The sequence below is a fragment of the Lathyrus oleraceus genome, chromosome 6 (assembly GCF_024323335.1).
Source record: "Lathyrus oleraceus cultivar Zhongwan6 chromosome 6, CAAS_Psat_ZW6_1.0, whole genome shotgun sequence".
Lineage (NCBI taxonomy): Eukaryota > Viridiplantae > Streptophyta > Magnoliopsida > Fabales > Fabaceae > Lathyrus > Lathyrus oleraceus.
Window position 1 is genome coordinate 310,771,980 of NC_066584.1, and position 18,193 is coordinate 310,790,172.

The 18,193-nt window shown below is 33.7% G+C and overlaps 2 protein-coding genes across 2 annotated transcripts; both read right to left on the reverse strand.

Annotated features, from left to right (window-relative positions):
- Positions 1-7,006: 7,006 nt before the first annotated feature.
- Positions 7,007-10,818, reverse strand: LOC127097613 (uncharacterized). Its single transcript, XM_051036115.1, has 9 exons — positions 10,358-10,818; positions 10,208-10,267; positions 10,028-10,075; positions 9,350-9,482; positions 9,155-9,231; positions 7,802-7,900; positions 7,637-7,707; positions 7,466-7,556; positions 7,007-7,371 (listed from the first exon to the last, which is right to left on the reverse strand). The coding sequence occupies exons 1-9, from the start codon at positions 10,607-10,609 to the stop codon at positions 7,261-7,263; spliced, it is 942 nt and encodes a 313-aa protein (XP_050892072.1). The 5' UTR covers positions 10,610-10,818; the 3' UTR covers positions 7,007-7,260.
- A 480-nt stretch (positions 10,819-11,298) lies between these two features.
- Positions 11,299-15,152, reverse strand: LOC127097614 (uncharacterized). Its single transcript, XM_051036116.1, has 5 exons — positions 14,875-15,152; positions 14,603-14,766; positions 13,047-13,131; positions 12,850-12,931; positions 11,299-11,733 (listed from the first exon to the last, which is right to left on the reverse strand). Exons 1-5 carry the CDS (start codon positions 15,037-15,039, stop codon positions 11,642-11,644), a joined length of 588 nt encoding a protein of 195 aa, XP_050892073.1. The 5' UTR covers positions 15,040-15,152; the 3' UTR covers positions 11,299-11,641.
- Positions 15,153-18,193: the final 3,041 nt, after the last annotated feature.

The following is an 18,193-nucleotide window of genomic DNA, read 5'->3' on the forward strand; positions in this document are numbered from 1 at the left end:
TCGTATAAGATAGTTATATAAAACATGTATAGAAGTTGACAAAAGAATGAGAAGGATGCGAAAGGGAAATATGCAACCTTTGGTGATTTTCAAATAATTTAGTTACTACAGGATTGCCCTTTCTGTAATGCTATAGACACTGTAAACATTAAAATATCCAACTTATAGGTGAAGAAAGATTGTTAAAGAAGCTCAAGTTTATGAACTGCAAAATTGCATATCAAATCATCAATGTCATCATCATGAGCCTGACATTCTTATTAGTTTGAAAAATCTTGAAATCGAAAGTGTTTATTTAACAAGATATATGCACAAAGTCACTAGCATCGTTCATCATCAATTTTCAAGATCCTTAGTTAAATTATTGAAATTTTATAATTATTTACAAAACCACTCTATTAAATATACAAAACTTTTGACGTACTGACAACTACCATTACTGGTTAATTATATCATTTTGCAGAAAACCGTAAGATTCTCTGATGAAAAATATTGCATGGCCAAGTTGCCGCAATATGGTCCATTCCACACCACAAGATGCGGCAACAAGGAAAAGGAAAGTATTAATCAATTATTCAATTGTAAGGTGTAACATGTAGAAAAGTCTTCACCTAATGAAAGAAGAAAGTTCCAAAAATGTGGTGTGCCCTTAACCTAACTGATAATCCATCATAGCTCCATACATGGCAAGACAGCTATCATTAATTTAAATATACGTTTTTGTTACAGTATATCTATATTTACCCCATATTTGACGGCACAAATCACCTGCTCCACATCAATTAATTTATTATTTAGTCAGATATATTTTGATACAGACAACGATCCTGCTCTCATTATCTAAATAGAAGATATTACACTTGAGGTGAAAGTGAAACAGTTCTGTAAGCATTAACCAGCTTACTGTACAAAAATGGTAAATGCAAATGGTAAAGCATTCAAACATTCTACAAGCAATATTATACTTATAAAGTTATGACTATTATACTTATAACAACTAGAGTATGTTTAATAACTCACCATAGAAAATGAATTTTACCAATCTAGTTTTTGAATATTCACTCCTGAATATGAATTTCTTGTATTATTATGTTGAAAAAAAAAAAAAAAAAAAAAAATATATATATATATAATATATATATATATATATATATATATATATAGATATATATATATATACTATATAAAAGCCTCCTAACCAATTCAATTAATTAAGAAAAAATTTAATACAATAATATCCTAAATAATATTTTAATTGATATTACTAATAAAAATAATAGATTCAGAATAATAATAAAACACTATCTCAACACTCCCCCTCAAGGTGGTACGTATACATCATAAGCATCCATCTTGTCACATATGTATGTAATTCGAGGTCTTCGAAGAGATTTTGGAAAGAGGTCGGCAAGTTGATCCTTGAAATTAACAAAGGAGGTTTTGATGGTCCCAATGGTAATCTTCTCTCTAAGAAAGTGACAGTCGGCTTCTATATGCTTTGTCATTTCATGAAAAATTGGATTGGAGGATAGGTGCAAAGCTGATTGATTGTCACATACAAGTTCCATAAGACCGACTTCACAAAAGTGAAGTTCCTGTAGTAAATGCTTTAACCACAAGAGCTCACATGTGGCATGGGTCATGGCTCGATACTCAGCTTTTGTACTTGATCGAGCAATGATCGTTTGCTTTTTGCTTTTCCCTGAGATCAAATTTCCCCCAATAAAAACACAATAACCCGATGTAGATCGTTTGTCTATCACTTGCATCTCCTGCCCAATCAGCATCTGAATATCCAATGATATCAGGGTTGCCTCTATCACAAAATAAGTCATTTGCTAGGTGATCCTTTTATATACTTAAGGATTCGAATAACTGCTTCTAATGGTTGTCACAGGGAGAATTTAAGAATTGACTTACTACACGGACCGACAAAAAAAATCAGGTCTAGTCAAGGTAAGATAATTCAACTTTTCAACAAGTCTTTGATATCTTCCCGGATCAGTATATGGCTCCCCCTGATTAGGGAGAAGCTTTACATTAGGATCCATAAGAGTGTCAACTGGTTTGTAGTTTGTAAGATTTGTTTCTTCCAAAATATCAAGAGCATACTTCCTTTGAGAGATAACAATATCTGACTTTGATTGAGCTACCTCAATTCCTAAAAAGTAACGAAGAGAACCCAAATCCTTAGTCTGAAAATTCTGAAATAAGTGTTGTTTTAAAGCTTGATACCCTCAAAATCATCACCTGTAATTACAATGTAATTACAATGTCGTCAACATAAACCACTAGATAAATATATTTATTGGAGGAGCAGAGTGATCTGATTCACACCGGTTCATCCCAAATTGTTGCAACACTTTACTAAATCTTCCAAACCATGCCCGAGGTGATTGTTTCAAACCACCATACAAAGACTTGTGTAATTTACATATCCGATTACACTCCCCCTGAACAACAAACCCAAGAGGTTGCTCCATGTAAATCTCCTCTTCCAAGTCACCATGCAAGAATGCATTCTTGATATCCAATTGAAATAGAGGTCATTGTTTCATGACAGTCATGGCTAGAAAGAGGCGAACAGATGCCATCTTCACAACAGGAGAGAAAGTATCACTATAATCTTGACGGGGGACTTGAGTGTATCCTTTTGCCACTAAGCGATCTTTCAATCGATCTATCTGTCCATCAGGACCAACCTTAACATTAAATATCCACCTACAACCAACAAATTTTCCAGGTGGGAGAGGAACAAGCTCCCAAGTATGATTAGATTCTAAAGCTGAAATTTCATCAAATATTGCATGTCTCCACCCTTGATGGGATAAAGCTTCCTGAATAGTTTTAGGAATAGAAACGGATGCAAGTGCAGTAACAAACGCACAGTAGGTAGGAGATAACCGGTGATAAGATACACAATTATAAATAGGATAACGATTACGGATTGAACGATTATCTTTACGGATGGCAATAGACAAGTCCAGCGACGGGGCCGGAGCAGGGACGGAGGCGCTTGGAATAGGAGCTGAATCATGTGGTCTCAACCTTCTCTCATAGGTTATGTCATACCGGTTCAACAAAGGTGGAGACTCATCTATCACAGCAAGTGGACAAAAAAATAAAGAATTGGACTCATCCGACTCAAAATAAGGAATAGGCAAAATTTGATCTAAATTAGTTTCAATGACACCTAAGTTGGGAAAGTATGGTACGTCCTCAAAGAATGTAACATCTGCAGACGTGTAGAAACGATGTGTAGAAAGAGAGTAACGTTGATATCCCTTTTGGACACTGAGTAGCCCAGAAAAACACATTTGATGGCACGAGCAGAATTTTTATCATGACCTGAGGACAAATCATGAACAAAACAAGTACATCCAAAGACACAAGGGGAAACAGCATATAAGAGATCTGTAGGAACCTGATCATTCAACAAAGAGGATGGTGTCCGGTTAATTAAATACCTGACAGTAAGAACAGCATCACCCTAAAACTTTAGAGGTAAATTGGCATTTAGCAAAAGGGTACGACCAGCGTCAACAATGTGTTTATGTTTTCTTTCAGTAACACCATTTTGTTGAGGCGTATGGGAAAAACTCGATTGATGTGCAATACCTTTGGAGTGCATGAAAGAGTTGAAACGATGAAAAAAATATTCTTTTGCATTGTCACTGCGTAAAATGCGAATTGTTTTGCCAAATTGTGTCGAGATTTCATAACAAAAATTCTTTAAAATATTAAACAACTCAGAACGATCTTTCATTAAAAACATCCAAGTACATCTTAAGAAATCATCAATAAAAGTAACATAATACCTATACTCTAGGATAGAAGGTATCCGACTAGAACCCCACACATCGGAATGAACGACATCAAAGACAAAGCTCTATTATTAATGCGACGGGAAAAAGAAACTCTAACATGTTTTCCTGACTTACACGACTCACATTGTAAGGAGTCTAAAGGATGAATATCTGACACCATTTTCTTCAATTTTGATAAACTCGGATGACCTAAGCGACGATGTAGAAGATCGGGAGATTCAGTAGTAGCACGTATAGCAGAAGTGGGTGGTTAAAGATAATAGAGACCACTAGATTCAACTCCGACTCCAATTGTTTGTCCCGTACTCCAGTCCTGTATCAAAAAGGAATCAGAAGTAAATGTTATGACACAGTTTAAAGAGCTGACTAATTTGCTTATAGAAATTAAATTGAAAGGGTAATTAGGAATCAATAAAATAGAACCCAAAGAGAGAGAGGGAATAAGTGATACTCGTCCAACACTAGTTGCCTCAACTTTAGATCCATCCGCAATAGTAATATAATGTGGATATTTAGGTGGTGATAATTCAGAGAAAAGTGAGGCATTACAGGTCACATGGCCTGAAGCACCAGAATCCATAACTCATCCAATAGCAGTAGCATGAGAAACACAAACCATAGAATTTCCAATACGGACAATAGTAGCCGAGGAGGTGGCTTGTTGTGCTGCCTTCAATCGTAAATACGTTTGATACTCATCGGCAGAGACAGTAGTTTCGAGTTCACCCATTATTCACGATTTCCGATGGTTTGAGCAACATTAGCAGTTTTGTTCGGGTAGCCATGTAAGTCAAAGCACCGATCTTGAGTGTGCCCGTCTTTTCTACAATGAGTGTAATAGAAGTTACTTTTACATCCTTGACCACATCCTCGACCACGGCCACGGCCACCACGTCCTCCATTACTAAAGTTAGAAACAAAAGCAGATGACTCATGAGTAGTATGAGTGTCATCACTTGGTAGAGATATTCGGACGAGGCGATCAATTAATTCTTCTACCGTAGGGATGGTAGTATTTGTTAAAACCTGCTCTTTAACCGAACTATATTCTTTAGAGAGGCCATGAAGGACAAACAACATGAACATATTGTCAAGCTTACCCAATATCTTCGTAATATCATCACTAATCAGCATAAGTTTGAGGCCATCAATAGTTGATTGAGCACTGGTGAGATATTCTGATAAGTCTTGATCATTCATCTAAAGAGTAGCCAAATTGCGGACCGATACATACGTTCTTTGAATATCATTAGCATAAAGGTGTTTAGCCTTCTTTTAAACCTCATAACATGATCTATACGCACAAAAGTGTGCCATCATACTTGGTTCAATAGAATTCCACAACAATGATATAAGTTGATAATCAGCGTCTTCCCAATCATCTTTTATCTCTTTATCAATTTCTCAAACCTTTTTAGTAAGATGGTCTGACAGACGTTATCCTAAAAACCATAACTCAGCTGAAGCATAGCAATTCAAATAGTTCTTATTACCATAGTCGTGGTAATAACGGGTGTTCCTTGAAACGCAAACGAAATAAGACTCTTTTTGGGAGGATTCTTCTCAACAACACCGTTCTTTGGGTTTGGAATTTTAGTCATGATTTCAACACCACCAGAAGAACTCTAGATCGCAGAAACAACACAAGAAAAAATAGGGTTGTGAACCAAGAAAAAAATAGGATTGTGAACCAAGAAAAAAATAGGATTTTGAATCAAACTCTAGATACCATCTTGAATATGAATTTCTTGTATTATTATATAGAGAAAAGTACACATATATATAGGTCTAAAACTCCTAATCAACCCTACTAACTAAAGAAAGATTTAATACAATATATCCTAAATAATATCATAATTGATACTACTAATAAAAACAATAGATACATAATAATAATAATAATAATAATAATAATAATAATAATAATAATAATAATAAAAAAAAAAAAAAACAATATCTCAATACACACTATAATATACCAATGATAAACACACAAAATTTGATGTAAATTGGACATTTGAAAAGATTTAATCTTAAAAACAATATTTACTATATTTCTGTAAGCCAAAAACGTTGTACATGAACATGACAAACCACACTGCGGAGAGATGTAATATAGAATCTACACCCATAGAATCTACACCCATTTTCTACTTTTTGGTGTGTCCTATTTTCCTATTGACCAATCAAATGTCTGGTAATTTAAACGAAGATATGTAACATAGAATTAAAACTTTCCTTTTACTTAAGAATGCTTGAATGATATGGATTGCATCTCTTCTAACTTAACGGTATGTCACGAGTTTGAACCCAACCTTAAGAAGACAATTGTGTTAAAAGCTCTTGAGAAAGAACTTTGTTGCTCATTGTTATACTTATATTGTACTATCATATTTGAGAGATTAATCTCAACCGTTATAATGCAAGAGACCTAATTAAGAATAAATAAGATGGTCGAATACATTATCGAGCTGTCTTGAGTTTGTTGTCTTTCAGAGATCAGTGTGTATGTGTTTGTGCTCTAGCTAGAGATAAAATGGAATTATGCCTCATGACACACTAAGCAATGACAATGTCTTGAAGTATGGGGAAACATATAAATTATGCAATCCATTAATGATGTCCAAGCACATGTTGGATCAGGCAATCGCATTAGTCAACAAAGACTTCAACAAGTTCCAGGTCTTATCAAAGTCAGCAACCTCACTATATATTCCCTTATTAGAAAGTGAGATATATATAAACTATAAAGTAAAGAAAATGAAGGAAAGAGGAAGAATTCAGGAGAATAGAATATTACATAAAGAGTACAAGTGGTGTACTTATAGTACTCCTCCATGTAACTATCTTCTAATTGAATTCATATTTGTTACTAATCGAATTCTGACTTAGGAAAAGAAGAGGGTTGGGCTAAATCCCAACTCTAAATACAAGATAGTAGCCCATTATATATTCCTAAGAGCTTGAGTTTCTAAAAAGGCACACGTGTGTTTCGGACGGGAAAAAATATTGTTTTTTCCGGAAGTATACTTCTAAAATGACTTTGGAGGTGGAAAAAGAAGCTCTCTATTCCTAATTAGGCAAACATAGAATATGAAAATGTAACAAATGGGGTTCTGTTTTTCTACCGCCAATAAGCAACATAACTCCCTTTGCAACAAAACAAAAAAGACAACTCATGAAGTACACACATCACTCCATCCATAAGAAGTTTAAAACTGAATGTGTCTATTTACATGATATAAAGTTTACACATTAGAAAATTGGCAGGATAGATGAAAGAAACCTGACTCAATCTGGATGGTTAGGACAATATTTTCAAACCGTGTCACGAGTTTGGTATTATGATTGTATACTAATACTCACAAACTTACACTGTGCAGCTTCTCCAGCATTTGCAAGCAAAACCGAGCGAAGGAAGCACACACAAAGCTCAATTTTTCTCTGATTTAAGTTGTATACCAAGTAAAACAAGCCCTGCCGAAGTAAGTGCAGACAAGAACGTGGAGGCGTAAAAAAGAGCAAGCAGTGTTCCCCTCAAAGACTGCGGCCAAATATTTAGACATTTTAGGCATCAGAAATAGGTAGTTAACAAAAGCAGGTTGAAGTGTTGTGAGTAAGAAGTTATTTCAAAGCACCTTAGCAAGCATCAACGCATTGTCATTTGCATACTGCAAAGAATTCTCTGGAGTGCTTTGAACTCCCTGAGCTATCTCCCATGTAAGAATCCTAATTCAAAGTTTAAAGAAGAACTAAGTTTTCGAGGTCTCAATCATCTTGCTGATAAAATCTTAACATGGAAAACTTACCCAAAAACTAATGCAATTGCAGCCCCTATATTGGCTTTAGTGGGAGTAATTTCAACTTGCAATGCTCCAAACTGCAGTCGGCATCCAGGTTATTAATTTTGCAGAATCCTAGTAGTTTCTCAATACAAGAAATTTCCCATAAATGGAGACAAATGAAATAAAAACCTTCAGCGTCTTAGTCTCCTCCTTGGGTTGTTTATCAATAACTGCAGATGTTGAATAAGCAGATAAAGCTCTCCCAGCCGCAATCATTGCCTTTGCAATCTATAGAACATTTCCGCATGTCAATTTGATAACACTGATTAGTATAATTGTTTAGCCATGTTACTTTGTGCACAGGTGACCTAATGAGATTGCTAATCTGGTGTGTTTTTCTGACTGTTAACAATAGTATTAGTCTTTAAAAGAATAACTGACTTGAAAATGCCAATGAATACTCTGACGGGAATTTGGATTTAAGGGATAATTCCTGTAAAAGCCAGTTCTCATGAGCAGGCACTCCAATAATTTAGAATTGAATTCAGCACATAGAGAAAATAAATATAGAGAGTTTTAGAGAGAAGATAGCTTTTCTGAAAATGATGAATGATTCATTCATTGGACCCTCGGCTATAATAACATAGGATGAACCTTACAATTTAGAGTATTTTCTTACAGTCTTACTCACTCACTAGTGCGATATCAGTTAAATGACGAGAAAAGTAAATGAATAAACATAATGAAGGAGGTGAGTAACACAGACTACACCTAAATGGAAACCAGAATGTAAAAAACAGGGATATAAACTATAGAGTGAACACATTAATTGTTACGATATGTATTTCCTGTGACAGTTATTCAGAAGATTGATATGAGCTATGTTAGCAATTAGTCATTGCAAAAGCATGTTATGTTTGGCATTCATGGCCCGGAAATGAAAAATGTTTCTAGTCAATTATAAACCACATACTATGAAGTAAATATAACAAAAAATAGAGTTTATACAGAAATACTTGCATGGTTCATTGGTTTCCATATTTGAACCTAATAACAACTTAACATCCTAAATTTGTTTCAATATAAAACATGCTTTCAAAGAGAAAAAACAATTTGTAAAGGAAATTAAGCTCGTTTCATAGAGGGTAAATGACTCGTAACAAACAAGATTACGGCCTAGTTTGAATTAGTTTCTAACCTACAAAGGGTTCTCAACTTAGATAGATACTTAGTTTATATTTCTTAACTAATGAAATAAAAATCTCTTATGTTTATAGATACAAAGAAGCTACATGATAGAGCGTCTGAAAATAATGATTGTAGAAGCTTATTTCAACTTCTGCAAGAAGCGACTATGTTGAAAAGTTTGTTCGAGCTGATTCTAGTTAAATGATTAAAGTGATGTACAACAAATGAGCATAACCCACCTTCATTTTATTTGGATATCAGTTCGTTATTCCCTAAAAATGTCAATCATTTTCTCGGTATATTTACTTCCCAGAAGCTAGAGAGCTACCAACACATATTGAGTAGTGTAAATACCTTTTGTGTCTCACCTTGACCATATTGTCCCATTGACTGAAACCTTCTTCCAGCGGCTACCAAACGTTTTCCAAGTGCTGTGCAGCAAAGAGAACAAAGAGATCTTCAAGCTAAATCCCTCATAAATTTCAGAGACAGGTTTGTTCGAAGTTGTTCCCTATTATAAGCTCATCGATAATTTGCTCATGCGATTACCTGACTTGGCAGTGCCTGTCAAACTAGCCTCAATCAAAGGAAGCTTTGCCACTAAAGAGCGAGAGGATGATGTATCAGCAACCTCCCATGCTCGAGAGAGGTTTAGCAATGTCTCTCCTAACTCTTTGCCACACTAAGAAAATATACTCATTCCCATTAAACAAATTTATCCATTCTATTCTGGAATTGAAAATACTCAAGACACACATAGTAGAGGCATTTTTTGGAGGCAGCCAACGGATTAGCACAAAGTTACATGCATATAAACCATAAATGGTGCAACTTATTTTTCCATGAATACATTGATTGAAAATGAAAAAAAAAACATATAAACACATGAAATCATCTTATCAGTGTATTACAACTAAGAAATTGGATGATTTCAATTAATTATCAATTAGGTTTGATGCAAATAACCAGAAATTGGATTGTTCTACAAGAAATCCAAGAGGATAAACTATTAGCGTTGTAACAAAAAACTTTAACAAGAATCTACATTGTGCTTGCATTGGAGGTAGCAAACTATAAATTACTTGCCAAGACCAAAAACAAACACATAGACACTAATAATAATTTTAAAAAGTGAGAGTGATTGAATGCAACATGTATCAAGTGTAGTATTGATCTCCGGCACCAGACACACCTTCAATTTGAAGTATGTACAACATAAATACTAACCTCATCCAAGATTGGTCCATTTGAAAGGTCGAACGCAGCATCATTTAGCTTTTACAAATCACAAACATGTTTACAAAGTAAATAAACACTGTTAATTTTGGTATTTGTTAATAATAGAAACGATTAAATGAAAGTGTCGGATGTTAAACTACATATAGTAAAGGATAGCACTACACTTACATCTAATCGAAGATCTTTGGGAAACTTTGCAAAGTAATCAGAAGGAAGATCAAAACTTTCCTGCAACGTGAATTGGGAATTTTCAAGTATAGAAAATAATAATAATTTCAAATTTTGAGATTTAAAACAGAACTAAAATGAAAGGCTTACGGCAATGTCTTGGAGAAGAGTTTTTGGGTCGGGTTGTGTGGAATTAGGCGAGTTGGATTCTGTTAGAGCGAAACACGGAGAGAGAGGTTTGGGAGTAAAAGTGGTAGTGGAATTGGTGGAAGTGAATCTGAGAGAGGTTGTGGAAGAGAATGGATGGGTGTGATGTTGGGAAAGAGGGGATATTGAAGACCAGAATTTGGAGAGAGATGGAAGAAGATGAAATTGAAGAGAAGGTGAAGCCATTGTTTTCATCTCAACTTTGATTGATTGAAGATTTGAACCTATGCAGTGGCAATACTCTGTATCAGCCACGAAAACCCCCACAGAAAATGTTAAATTTGCATGTCACTTCACTTATCTCAAACTAGATAACGTGTTTTTATTACAATTATTATTAAGGGGAAAAAACTCAATTTGCTAGTACTTTTCTTTTTTGCATTTTCTAAGACTTCACATTTTGATCTTTTTCGAATCTGGAATCTCTCCTTGTTTAAGTATCATCATATAATGAGGATGTTATCTTCGTTCTTTTTATTTGAATAAACATGTATGTAATTACTCTCTAGATCAAACTTCAATATATTCGATTTTTGATTGTTAAAAAAAGAATAATTTGATTTTGTTTGTTAAAAAAAGAAGTTTGATCATTTAATGAGTACTCAAGCCCATATGCATAAGAACAAAGAAAAATATATAAATTTTCAACCTGTGAGAAATTTGATTTTGTTCAACATTGGAGTTAAAATCATGGCATTGGTATTAAGGCTCACAATGTTTGTTTGTTTTCTAATCGTACACATTTCAACTTGGCCAGAGTAACTACAGAACTCCTTTGAGCAAGACAGGGGTTCTAAAACTCGTGGTCTTGCAAAAAGTATGAATCTATACCTTTGCATTCTCATAAACCTCATCATTGTCCCTGTCGGAATTGGAAAAGGAAAAACAAAACAGAAGTAATTTCATTCCGAGTTGATAACTGAAACATGTCTTACAATGCTATTAAACAGTATTGTATTCGTGCTTAGACTTTAATGGAGAAATTAAAAATTAAATCCTGCTCACAATATGAATGAAAACAAATCATGCGTCAATGCTATTTTGGAAGTAAAACAATTTGCAGTTTACAAGAAAAAATTACAAGCTCGTGTTCTTGTATGGCTACAAAACTGCTTAGATATGATTTCTCACTCCAACAACGAGGCGTGTCAGTAGATTTCTACAACTACGAGACCTTTTCAGCCGAAGGGGATAACAGATTCCAGCTTGTGATCTTTAGTAATCTTGTCAGCTTGCAATCTTGGCCACTTTTCTTTGTTCAATTTGACCAGATAGTGGACACTGCATCTCAGTCCAACTTATTGGAACCATAGTCGCACCTAAACAAAGAAAGTACAACCAGTTGAGGCATGCATGAATTTGACTGTGTATAGTGTAGGAAACTAAAAAAGAGTGTCCAGTGAGATAAGCTTAAAACAAAAATTTCAGATTGCCCGCCAAATATAAAAAACCCCAACTGTTAGGGGAATAGCACCTCCAACTGCGAGCTTGCAACTTAAACTGATGCTAGTAAGATGAAACATCATTAGGAACATAGAACATAAGGGAGCTATTCATGTTGTGGGAATGCATGAAAAGTTAAAATTCAAATCAGGTACCTAGACCAAAGTACAAGCATTACACTTAAACTGATGTAAGCTAATCCACTCCCTCATTGATCTCTCAATAATGATGCATGTTTATATGCAGGGTGTGTAACAAACTTTAACAAACTCTCCCTCGAATACAAGTAACTCTAACAACTAACTATAAAAAATTAGTTTACATCAGTCTTTTTGTGTCTAACAAGAAGTAAAATATAAAACAAATCCAAGCTTATCTCTCTAGTTACATTCTTTCAGTCATGGCTAATTGAGATTCCAATTTAATTTACCACATCAACAGTTCAAAGCTATAAATAAAACAGCAGTCCAAAGTCTACCCTTACCTCACCAACCCATTCCCCATACAAACTGTGAGTGTTATTCTGCTAACTAGTAACTACTACTCCCTCCGTTCCTTTTTAAGTGTTATTTTTTGATTTTTTACACGTATCAAGAAATCTAATCATCGTTGTTACTTTTCACACAATAATTCTTCTTTTACCTATAATACCCTTAATTATATATTACATTCATTTTACTTTTTCTCTCTCTATAATAATTATCTAGGGGTAATTTTGACAAAAGAACAATTAATATTACATTGAACTTAACAAGTGACAATTAAAAAGAAACATATTTTTCTCAATAAAGTGACACTTATAAAGGAACGGAGGGAGTATCTGATAAATTGCTGTAACCCAAAACATATTAGAGATATGTGATGAAAGTAGAGGGAACCTACTTAGAGGAGGGTTGTTTGTTTGTGCCCCTGCTCAAGAGAAACTAACAAAGGAAAAAAGCAAACTAAAAATATATACATGAGGGTGAACCTCCCACAGAACACAATCTCACCAGCAGTGCTTTCTGCAGAAACAACACCAAGCTCATTCTTTGCAGTTGTCAGAAAGTACGCCCGTGCATCTCCAAGTGAAAGCTGATAAAGAAGGATTGAGTAAGTTTAAGTGTTATTCAAGTAGCAACCAATTGATTTGAGGGAAATTTGGAAGTTTTGAAGTTAACTTATAAAACTCTTAAAGCAGTAATAGTACCACAAGAGCTTTAACAATGTCACCAGGTCGAAAAGATAAGTGCATGTCTACTTTATCAATCTCAGTTGCCCTAACATCTTGCTGCCTGCCAAAATAAAAATTATGAATACTCAATATATTAAAACAGGAATAATCATTAGAACTTCAAAGGACAACTGCATGAAATTCATGACATAAAGATAGTCATCCACAAATAATAAAGTAAGTTCAACTGTTCAACCAAACCCGATATAATTAAATGAACTGCAGTTCCTACAACCCTTTTACTAAAGCCTTTCTAAAGCAAAAAATGATAATTTCATAGACAGATTGTCTATGAAAGAATAACAACCTAGTTTAAAGCACGCACATAGTTAAACAAAACTTTACGAGAAAAATATTCTAGCGCTTAACAATACTTCCAGAAGTTCCAATACCAATGAGAGTTCATGCAAGCTACTTGCCCTCCATAAAAAATATGGTATCAGAAAATTTTCCTCTTTGATACTTTTTCTGTTTCATTATTAGTGTCATTTTTACGATATTTTTATGTTTCAAATTGTATTTCGACTCCACGAACTACTGCTAGTAATAAGTGTATTTTGGTATTGCTAGTATATATAAAATTCATCATCAATAAAATCCACACAACTAACCTATGAAGCACGGACACCTCTATGTGTAGGTGTGTCGCGGTGTCCGATACTTGTATGACACTTGTACAACACATGTCGGAAAAGTCAAACAAGTGTCAGACACTTTTTCGCTATCCGTCACTTTTTGAATCGATGTCCAACACATCTATGACACTCATACAACATGTATCGAACACTTCAGACAAGTGTTTCAAAAAAAAATTGCTTCAACACGTCTCATACATTTTTAGACAACTCTCGCATACATCTAAAAGTATAAAACATGTATTGAAGCAATGTTATCAACGAGGGATTAAAGACATTCATTTTTATTAGAATAATTTTTATTTTTTTAATAATAGATGGATAAACGAATCTCAAATAATATCATAGTTGTGGCGGTGTTGGTGTCTTATGTTTTGACATTATCGGTGTCGGAGTGTCCGTGTCGTGCCGCGGTGTCCGCGTCGGAATCCGTGCTTGATAAAACTAAACATTACTTTAAGTCATGGAGAGACAAGGCCACCTAAAACCATGTACCACCACGTAGTCATCCACTTTAAGTGAACCTTACTAAAGCCAATGGGAAAGATAATCAAAAGGAGGTAAAATGTGGCTAAATGGTAAAGATACACCATGCATAATACAACAACAACCAAATCTTATCTAACTAAATAGGGTCGACTACATAGATCAACTTTCGCCGTAATATTCTATCAAAAACCATACTTCCATCCAGATCGTTAATCTTGATGTATTTCTAAATAGAGAGTGGTCCATAAGACTATTTATGCAAAACAAAATTAAAAGATACTAGTGGCATCCTATTTTATAATTTCACCTCTAATTTTAACAAACACTTCAGCTAGCTTATCTGCTATCACTTATAAGTTCATAGCTAACTTATCTGCTATTTTCAACTTTGGTAAAATTATAGCATACCTAATGATGCCAGTAAATTTTTCGCGAACAGACTTCTGTCCAACACACATAATATCAGCAAAAGCGGTTTTCGCCATCACTTTGGTAACCCTGGCAATAACAATAGATCCAGGCTCAGGAACAGGTCCATGAGCTTTATGACCAGTTACTTCAACAGTAGGCCTCTGAATGGTGCAAACAAACAACAAAAACAGAATGAGTAATTGGATGAAATTAGAATCGAGAAAATGAAACCCTAATTTAGGAGTGGGAATCAGAAGGTATTGGGGAACCTGGTCAGGAGAGTCCGTGGCGGGAGGTATGGTGTGGCGGAAGCCAGTTAAGGAGGCGTATACGGTGTTGTTGTGAACCGCCGCGTATGTTCCTCTTCCGGCTTTAACGTCGGAGGTTTTGCCTACTACTTCTCCCGGTGTTACCATCTCTTCTGCTGCTCCCATTAACTCTTCTTTCTCTCCTTCGCCGCTCTAAAGCTTCCCTTTGTTTTTTTTGGCTGACCAACTCACTCTAGTCAATTTCACAGATTTTAACTTGTGACCAACACGTTATACCTTTTGTAAATACTGAATTTGTTTTAAATTTCTCAATTTTTATCGAAAATTTGTGGTATGTATAGGAAATTTTTGAAAAGTTTGTTATTTTATAAAAAAAAATTATTAAAAATAATATTTTTCGAAAAACTTTTGAAGAATATCAAAATTTAAAAAAAAAAATTCAAAAATTTCAATATTTTTTTACATTATCAAAAATTTCAAAAATTTCAATAATTATAGTATTTTTCGAAATTTTGTATAATATTAAAAACTAATAATTTTCAATAGTATTAAAAAAATAAATTTTATTGAATATGAAATATTAAAATTTTCACTTTGGTTGTAATTTTTGGTATAATATAGTATTTTTTATATTTTTGGTAATATTGCAAATTCACAAAAATTCAAATTATTTAAAATTATAAATACATTATCGGAAATTTTGATTTATCTGCCAAAAGCTTTACACAAAAATGTATTTCAAATTTTTGTCAATAGCAGTTATGAAATTATGAGATCTAAGTACAAGTATGGGATGGTAAGTTGAAACCTATCGATTTCATTATGAATGCATGATGTCGTGTTCTTTCAAATATATTCTCTTATTTAATTATTTACTGAAGAGCTCTAAGAAAATTTTGTTAACAATGAGACATCTTTGAAGGATTGCATAAAAAATGTTTTTTTTTATACTTGTTTGAAGATTTATAATCTAAAAATAATAAAGCATTTATGGAGGATGGTCAGGGATAACTAAAACATTTGTGATATATTTATTATTATTTGAAGATTAAAGTATTTGTGATATCGTTTCCGAATAACAGTTCATTTACAATTATAATATTTTGAATGATTGTCCTCCTAAAAAAATCTTGACCCCATCTATTTATATAAGAAAAGTATGTGTTATAGAAAACACATACTTGTCTCTTCTTCTATTCATGTCACCTAAAGAATTTGAAGGCATTTTATGTTTAAAAACCAAACCTTGCAACCTGTTTCATTCTAACTACCATTTACATTGTTTTCTCTCTGCAAACCTAACTACCGCTTTCGGTCTCCTTCTTTTTCAATCAGATATCATGATTTTTCTTCTTCTCTTTCCAACCATGTAATCACTTCTCTTTTTGGTCATATCAATCAAATCACTACGGATATGGCTTCTCCTTTCTCTTGTCACCATCATGATGCCTACTCTATTTTGCAATACACCATTTCCTCACCATAAACTTGTTTCTCTCTATCTGACTTCTTCATATATCTTTCCATTACATTCGCCTTCTTTCATCATTTTCACCTTTCTGATTTTCTTTCGAAAATGGTGCGTCCTTTTGACTTAATAAAAAGATATAACTAAGAAAAAGAAACTATGGAAACTTGTTGTGAAGGTTCTTCACTGGTGAATGGTCTTATCTAACAACAAAGATCAAATCTAACTCGCCTTGATTGATAAGGAAGTAAGTTGATTTTCAACTTTTATAACTTTTCTAGTTTTCAAATATTAGCTACGGATGGTTTTCGATTACTCTAACCTCACTCGTTGTTTTTTAAGGTTTTGATGTTTACCTTCTTAACATTTGGATTGTAAGTAGTTTTTTATACATTTTGAGGTCTTTTGATTTTATTTGTATTATTTTAAATCATTTTTTTATTAGAAATACCTTGCCTTTTCTTATGCAACTTTTTTAATCTACATGGAACTGATATTCATGTCATCGTCCCATCGTTCTATAAAGTGGCATTTGATTCGGTCCTAACTGTCAATAACACATAGACGATCACTAACTTTCAAGTTCAAAAAACTGACTTGATGTTTAAGATGACTGACCATAAATATGTCCTCAAGTTTAATGGTGGAACCAGGGTTTCAGATGTCAACAAACATACAAGGATCGCTTAATAAGTAAACTTTACTTCAAACTATTCCCACTTTTTGTCTTGCTTTATGTAAAGTTGCAACATCAAATCATTTGTTGATATTATGCTAATCATTAATCTGATATTATTGGGATGGTTGATGACATTGGCTACACCCAAGCTCAGTCAGAAAGTAAAAAATAGCAGTTCAATATAATCTTTAAGGATTTATGGTTTGTATTCTAAATATTAATATATATATATATATATATATATATAATATATATATATTAATATAATATATAATATTATATATTACTTTCTTCGTTTTATTATATGTTAAACAAACATTGACCAATATCATCTTTCATAGGACAAACACAATCAATTGCATGGTTTGGAAAGTTTATGCAATGAAATTTCTGAGATACTATGAAAATAGAAAAGATTTGCTGCTTGTTATCATCGTCTTAAAACATGTAAATATCAAGGAAGAATGTTTTTATCTGTTTATTTTTCATTCTATTCATCGTCGTTTTGGTAAATCCAACTAACCATTTACGCTTTTGTACATTGAAATTCTGGTATGCAGATATCAGATGTCCTACGAGATATCGAGACAGTGATATCTAACCAACGTATAATAACAAGATAACTTACATATAGGGGAACATAAAATAACAAAACATACATAGTTGTTAACCCAGTTCGGTGTACAACAACACCTACATTTGGGGGCAACCAAGTCAGAGAGGAAATATACTAAATAGTATCAGTTTGTAGACCTTTTGCAAACTATCTTCAATTTACAGTCTATACCTTAATCACTACTCATGCTTAACTTCTACATAAGACACTCTTATGTGTGAGACCATTCTCACTTCCCTTCCACTCACAACAGAGTAAATTCAAACAATTACAAACGATTCTGAAGTCACACTTCACAGACACACAAACACTTAATGCTTAAAAGCTTATGAGTGTTTGACACAACTTACAACTTAAATGAAACAGACCTACTCATATATCAAAATGATATTATAGAGGCTCACAATTAGCAAGAACGCTCAAACCCTAACAGCTCACTCACACCTTATTTTCTTTGTCCTTCAATTAGGTTTGAGGCATTTTATATATAGCCATAGATTGAACTGGATTTGGGCCTAGTATACTCAATGAAACAGATGCACACTGTTAGGTTAAC

Coding starts and splice junctions, on each gene's coding strand:
- LOC127097613 (XM_051036115.1), bottom strand. CDS start 10,609: ATGAAAACAATGGCTTCACCTTCTCTTCAATTTCATCTTCTTCCATCT. Junction 7,557..7,636: donor GCAATTGCATTAGTTTTTGG/GTAAGTTTTCCA, acceptor ACTTTGAATTAG/GATTCTTACATGGGAGATAG. Junction 7,372..7,465: donor ATGCGTTGATGCTTGCTAAG/GTGCTTTGAAAT, acceptor ATTTGGCCGCAG/TCTTTGAGGGGAACACTGCT.
- LOC127097614 (XM_051036116.1), bottom strand. CDS start 15,039: ATGGGAGCAGCAGAAGAGATGGTAACACCGGGAGAAGTAGTAGGCAAA. Junction 14,767..14,874: donor CCACGGACTCTCCTGACCAG/GTTCCCCAATAC, acceptor TGCACCATTCAG/AGGCCTACTGTTGAAGTAAC. Junction 12,932..13,046: donor ACATTGTTAAAGCTCTTGTG/GTACTATTACTG, acceptor CTTCTTTATCAG/CTTTCACTTGGAGATGCACG.